Source organism: Hoplias malabaricus, chromosome Y (assembly GCF_029633855.1).
Source record: "Hoplias malabaricus isolate fHopMal1 chromosome Y, fHopMal1.hap1, whole genome shotgun sequence".
Lineage (NCBI taxonomy): Eukaryota > Metazoa > Chordata > Actinopteri > Characiformes > Erythrinidae > Hoplias > Hoplias malabaricus.
The window spans coordinates 71814509-71821502 of NC_089820.1; the positions used below are offsets into that span (position 1 = coordinate 71814509).

Consider the following 6994-nt stretch of genomic DNA (forward strand, 5'->3'; position numbering starts at 1 on the left):
CTGCTCTAAGTTATCTCATAAATACCTGACTTACAAGAAAAGACAAATTGAAAATGGACAATAATTTTGTTGCCCTTGATGTTTCCTTTGATGTGAGAGCATGCATGTTTCTGTATACTATTGGAGTAAGTAGTAAAATACTATTAAGTAGTAAAATTTTTTTGAGGTCATTTGGTGTACCACCACGGCGGCACGGTGGCGCAGCAGGTAGTGTCGCAGTCACACAGCTCCAGGAACCTGGAGGTTGTGGGTTCGATTCCCACTCTGGGTGACTGTCTGTGAAGGTTTGGTGTGTTCTCCCCGTACCCGCTTGGGTTTCCTCCGGGTGCTCCGGTTTCCTCCCACAGTCCAAAAACACACATTGGTAGGTGGATTGGCGACTCAAAAGTGTCCGTAGGTGTGAGTGTGTGAGTGAATGTGTGTGTGTGTCTGTTGCCCTGTGAAGGACTGGCACCCCCTCCAGGGTGTATTCCTGCCTTGCGCCCAATGATTTCAGGTAGGCTCCTGGACCCACCGCGACCCTGACTTGGATAAGCGGCTAAAGATAATGAATGAATGAATGGTGTACCACCTCTTGCTGCCAGTTTGAGAACCACTGTATTATAAAAATTCTTCATTACTCCAAGCTCGTGCAAATTCAAACAAACAAGGAAAAGAAATTTTAAAAAATAAGCTTTATTGGCCATTTTTAAGACCAGAAATTTTTCTTTTGCAGAAATAACCAAAAATTTTTTTCACATAAATTATAATAAGACAAAACTTAAAATGTACAGGTATTTTACAGAGACATAGAAACTGCTTTGATACATTAGGTTCAGTCAATGTGACCGAGAAAATCTGTCTCCACAGGATTTCAACGTTAATGCTAAATAAAAATATTTAATCTTTTGAAAACTCCTGAACGATGCAGGTTCCAGTAATGATGTGGTTATAGAAAATATTGCTTTATACTGGTGTTAGTATCATTTCTGTCATTAATACTGCAGCTGTGTGTGGATAATGCCTTAAACCATGAACTACTGACATTTTCTGTTTGGTCCATTATTTAAAAACTGGGTTTTGTAAACTATCTTGCTTATGCCATTAGTTGTTAAAGCCTGAGGCCTCAGAAAGATCTTCTTTCAGAAGTTTTTTTTTTTTAAAAACTTCTGCCCGGCTTCGTCCTGACATGCCAGTGGCCTGCATTAATTAAACATGTCTTAACTTGCTGAAGTTTCCTCAGAGTTCACTCACACTCAGCTCAGAGTTCTAATGAGGACTTTAGAACCAGAGATCGCTGGTTAGAGAACGTCGCAGAGACCTTTAGCACCCATTCATTCTTTTGGCTAACAATGTAGAGCTGGACTCTGGAAGTGTCTGGTAAAGGTCCATCAGAGAACAGTGAAAATCTCACTTGCTCTCAGTTTTGGCCGGAGTGATCATCATCATGCTGGATTTTAGCGGATAATAACGACCACGCCAAGTTTTCCAGAAAATTCCCTGTTTCCTCTGGTGCCTCTGTTTGGGAGGAGCACTAACAAAGTACCTTCCGTTCAAGTTGGACTTTCCACAATTACTGAACCACCAGCCGCCTGCAGGAGGAAAAGACACCATTTACACACAGGGTCACACTCGCTTCGGGTCCCTGACACCACATCTTTAAAGCCTTACCTGTGAGCTGCTTGGCGCAGTTGAGGTCACTCTTCTGATCATGGTCTTTGTCCCGAGTGGAAAAGGCCAGGACAGACTCAGAGGACAGAGCACTCTCCAGGTGTCCTGCAGGGGGTGCCATGATCCTCAGAGTAAAATCACTGTCCTCTCCATCCAAACGGAAATGGTACTTCACCATCTGCTGCTCGTCTCTCCAGTCGGTCATTAGAATCTTCAGGATATAAACTTGGCCTTTGGTCAAACTGTAGATTTTTTCCAGACCAAGCCAGAACTCACCTGTTAAAGTTAAAGGTCAACTTGAAGGTAACTGTGTTTCCTTCCAAACACCTTTGCTGTTTAATTCTGATTAACTAATTCAATCTCAGGAGATTAAGTCACTTGAAGTGAAGAAATCCTTTAAGTCCATTATAGAAAAGGACTTTACCAAACCTCTTCAGTCAGGCGTGACACAATCCTTTAAACTTAATCACATCATCCTCATTTTACTAATTTCCCATGATTCACAGCACGCTAATGCTATGTGTTAAACATGAAGCTGAGTCTGAATCACATGCAGTTTATTCCTTTCATTGTTTCATAGCTTTAACTGAAACAGAAACAAGCTCCTACCATCCAAATGTCCAAAGCCGTTTCGATACGCATCCCAGAGCTGATCGAAATCGACCGATCCATCCATTCGCCGCTGAATAACTGTCCATCCTCCCTCTGCTCAAAAACACACCACATCCAAAATGTTAAAATCATTCATTCATTGTCTGAAACTGCTTAACCAGTTCAGGGTCAAGGAATCATTGGGCGCAAGGCAGTGACACACCCTGGAGGGGGCACCAGTCCTTCACAGGGTGACAAACACTCACACACACCTATAGACACTTTTGAGTAGCCAATTTATCTACCAACGTGTGTTTTTGGACCATGGGAGGAAAACAGAGCGCCCGGAGGAAACCCACGTGGACACAGGGGAGAACACACCAAGCTCCTCATATACAGTCAACAAGAGCGGGACTTGAACCCACAACCTCCAGGTCCCTGATGCTGTGTGACACTACCTGCTGCACCACCGTGCCACCATGTTAATGTCATGCCAAATGTTAAATAATATTCATCTCCTTCTTTCATTTCACCTCTTTCAACCACTAACTCACTGGTGTGTGTGTTTGTGTATGTGTGTGTGTGTGTAGTTTGTACCTGCTGTAATTTCGCAGTAAACCTGCAGTGAGTTGGCGTCAGGCGGTTGGACACTGTAGATGCCGCTCGAGCGTTCTCCACTCAGAAACACATTGTAACAGTCAGAACTCAGGGCTAAACACAAACGCACATACAGTGTTTAGTTAGGTTTGGAAACAACAACATACATGTTAATAACATTAACAAAACAAGCCAAAAGTTTGTGTGTGTGTATGTGTTTATGTTTAATATAAATTGATTGGTTTTAATGTCATATGTTTAAAAGTTGTTTGTCATATGTTTGTTGTTTGTTTGTTGACTTATTTAAATACAGATGTTTTATGATTTATAGTTTTTCAGTTGTATTCAGCAGTGGAGTCCAGCTGAGTATGTTTGGAATTTTATGTAAACACAACCTTTCCCCTAGTTCTCACACAAACTCTCTCTCTTTCTTTCTCTCTCTCTCTCTCATACACACACACTCAAACAAACTCCCCAATCCCCCCCTCCCCATCATGCCTCCTTCACGTGCGCAGCAGCTCTGCTCTGACATCACAGTGAGTGATCAGTGTGTGCAGAGTAAGAAAGAGAGAGAGAGAGAATGTGTGTGTGTGTGTGTGTGTGTGTGTGTGTGTGTGTGTGTGTGTGTGTGTGTGTGTTTGTGTGTGAGAGAGATAAAGAGACAGGTCTGGGGGAAAGGTCATGCATTCCTGGAGGAAATGCTTTTTTTTCTTTGTGACAAAATACAAGCAGAGTTTTGTTGAAAGTGTGTACAAAGTTCACTGTCTGTGGCTAAAAATACCCCCCCACACACACACACCAACAGGAGAACCCCCTCCACCCCCCACTCCGCCACAGGGTCTCTGTTTTACTCAGAACCTAAGATACTAATCATATTCAGAACACCCCTGTTCCCCTTTCACCGACCTGGACCTGTGCCACGGACGCTGGGCTTCATGCCCAGCTCCAGTGACTCAAAGCTTTCATTTAATTCTGTTTATTCCACATTTTACCCGCTTTTAGAAAAACACACAACTCCCGACTAATTCTTAGCTCTTACCCAGAGTGGTTAACTGTGGTTTTAGCTAGATGTTTAAACCAGGAACATGTCTTTTTACAGAAGAAAAAATGTAAGTATGAATGTAAAATAAGAAACAAATTATCTTTATAATATTGATTATTTTGATTATGAATAGGACATTGATAGTAATCATGTTTCTCCAGGTGTTTGAAATCTTTGCTGTTTGTAAAACTCTCAGTCCTATTTTGTCTTTAAAACAAACCTCTTTGTGCAGAAGTGGACAGTAATCTAGAACCCATTAGAACATCTTGCTCTGTGTTTCCCTCCTTTGTGTTTCTCTGCTTCTCTGTCTGGTTGAGTGTGAGATGTGTTTTTGTTTAGTGTGGGCTGAGTCAGTCTCACCTTGTGGAGAATCTCTCTGTTCTGTGTTTCTGTTCAGAGTTTCATCATCTGTTTGGAGAAATCTGTGCTCATTTCGTGAATTAATCTAAAAACGAAGAACAGACAGAGGTCAGAATCAATCAGGGTTAATGATCAGCATTATTAGAATTTTCTATCAGGGTTATCGATCAGCATTATCAATCAGGGTTATTGATCAGCATAATCTATCTGTTTTATTGGTCAATAATATCTGTATGGGATATTGATCAGTATTTTCAACATGCTTTATGTTCATCATTATCAATTATTTCTATTGATCAGCATTATCAATTAACCCCTTTGATGACTGATAGCGTCTGAGTCATGACCTTATTCTCACCTGGTTCTGAAGAGTCAGCAGGCGAATGTTTTGTTTGTCCAATTTTTCTTGTTGTTGTTTAATTTGCTCCATGAGTTCATCGATCCTCTGATTCTGAGCCTCCAGCATCCACTAAAAACAATACAAATATCCAATCATTAATAAAGGTGCCCAAACCTCCATTACATTTCTATAATATCAGATCCAGCTGTTAAGGTGCAGAATTCTGAGTTGATATAACAGTGTTATTACTGATGAGTTAATATTATAATATTGGTATTATTTATAATTATTATTGCTGTTTAAGTTTGTAGGTTAAGGTAAATCTTATTTTGTTCCTGATGCATATCAAGTATAGATCAAACCCTAACGAACAAATTGAACATAAACTTTTATCTTTAGAAACTACAAAAACCCTGTGGTGACTCAGTAAGTGGTTCCGATCTCAGGCAAAGGGTTTAGATCGGTCTGTGGACATGATCAAGCTGTGGACAGTCTCCCAGGACAGATGGACACAGACGAAGATTAATATTACATATTAAAGAGCAAAAAGATTTTAAAAAAGGTTTAACAGTTATAAATGTGTAATATCAGGAAACAAAGTAATAATGTTTGATCCCTGACTGATGGTCTGGACTCTGACTCGGTTCTCTTCTCTTACAAAAACTTAACAAACGAAAGCAAACAATCAGAAATGTCAAGGTCCGGGGTCCTCCTGGAGTGGTTAGTGCTAAAGTGTGAGCATTTAAAATTCTAAATGAATAAACAGCAACACCAAGAATACATCATCAAAAGCAACATCAAATCTACCACAGCTCTGAAAGTGGAACCGTCGTCTGAATCCTGTGAACCGGAATCAGACACCGGGCTTTTAGGTCGGTTCAGTTCTGGCACAGGACGGGACAGATGTTCTTTTGTGCTGCACGTACAACACGCCTAACAGCTGCAGCCCCATTATCATTAATAACACATTCATAACACGTCTTTACTATTATTACAGTTATTAACTTCACCTGTCAAACACAAAACACAGACAGGACCTCCTGCGTTAGTGGAATCAGTTTAGAACCGAATTAAACATAGTCGGAACCAGTTAAACCCAGCTCGGTTCTGATGATACCTGGACGACGCGGATGTCGCTGTAATTCCCGGCAGCGTTCAGTCCCTCGCCCTGAATCAGTCCGTCCACTTTCTCCTCCAGTCTGCTCATCCTCTCGTGGACGTTCTGCTTGTCTACCAGCAGTACCTCTGTTCTCTCCTGAAGGACTTTAGAGACGTTGTGAATCTGAGACTCGCGCTCTTCAAGGTTCTGAGTTTTTAATTTCAGAAGCTCGTTGTTCTCCTGCAGACGCTGCGTCATTCGAGACGCTTCGGACACGGAGCTGTTCATCAGCCTCAGCTTCACAAACACGTCCCTCATTTGGCCCTTGGTCTTGTCCACGTGCTCTTTCAGACCCTGTCCGAGTTGCAGGAGACCATGAGCCAAGACATTCACATCATCCCACGCCGCAAACTGGACCCGCTTCCCTTTTCGCTCGGATGTACTCTCGAACGGGAAACTGAGCGCGGAGCTCAGCGCCAGACACGCGCACATGACCTGCAGTAGCTGCATGTCCACTTGTTCTGACGGCCTCTCTGTCTGTCTGTCTGCTCTTTCTGTCTCAATTTCTCTCCAGGATCAAAGCGTGTAGCGAAGCACGCCGTATTTATATTCTCTCAGCGCGCTTCGGACGCTCTGGTTGGACGTTGTAATTTGATGCTCTGATTGGACGCTGGGTTTCCACTCAGGTCTCTCTGTGTGGTGGGGGCGGACCCCGGCGCTGGGAACAAGCTGTGGCTGTATCGAAGGGAGAATTCCTGAAGAAAGATCCGTTCTAAAGGCAGTGATTTCGGACTCCGGTCTGTGTCGGAACGGACGAGGAAAACGTGCCACGAGGAAAAAGTGGGCGGGGTAGGGGAGGTGGTGGTACGGAGTGTTTGGTTGGGGTGGGGGGAAGTAAGGGAAAGGTCAGAGAAGAGCGGTGTCTCTGTTCCTGTCTAACTGTCTGTCTTACCCTCCCTCTCTCTCTCTCTCTCTCTCTCTCTCTCTCTCTCTCTTTGAGTCAAGTTCAGTTCAGTGGTGCTTTATTGGCATGAATGTAGTGAGATACACTGTTGCCAAAGCAATTAACAAAGAACAAAAAATGAACATTTCAAAGAAATTAGGGGTGGGTCACAAATAATCACAAAAAAAGATATCACAGATTGTTTACAAGATTAATTATGATCAACAAAGAAGGAAAAAGAAAACAAAGAAGCAACCCCAGTAAACAAGGAACGTCCCTGGACGTTCAAAATAGGTCAAAAAGTAGTCTGTCCGTCAAGGACATATTTTAAACGTCAATGGACGTCTTAATCCATCTTAATAAGTTAGTTAA

General features: G+C 42.4%; 1 protein-coding gene across 2 annotated transcripts; it reads right to left on the reverse strand.

The window, feature by feature from the left end:
- Positions 1-687: 687 nt before the first annotated feature.
- LOC136679081 (angiopoietin-related protein 4-like) lies at positions 688-6402 on the reverse strand. Of its 2 annotated transcripts, none has more exons than XM_066657364.1 (7): positions 5698-6402; positions 4599-4709; positions 4241-4325; positions 2839-2952; positions 2260-2358; positions 1651-1926; positions 688-1571 (listed from the first exon to the last, which is right to left on the reverse strand). In XM_066657364.1, the coding sequence occupies exons 1-7, from the start codon at positions 6187-6189 to the stop codon at positions 1390-1392; spliced, it is 1359 nt and encodes a 452-aa protein (XP_066513461.1). In that variant the 5' UTR covers positions 6190-6402; the 3' UTR covers positions 688-1389. The 2 variants fall into 2 exon arrangements, with proteins under 2 accessions (XP_066513461.1, XP_066513462.1); XM_066657365.1 differs by having other exon boundaries at positions 2260-2355; positions 5698-6399.
- Positions 6403-6994: the final 592 nt, after the last annotated feature.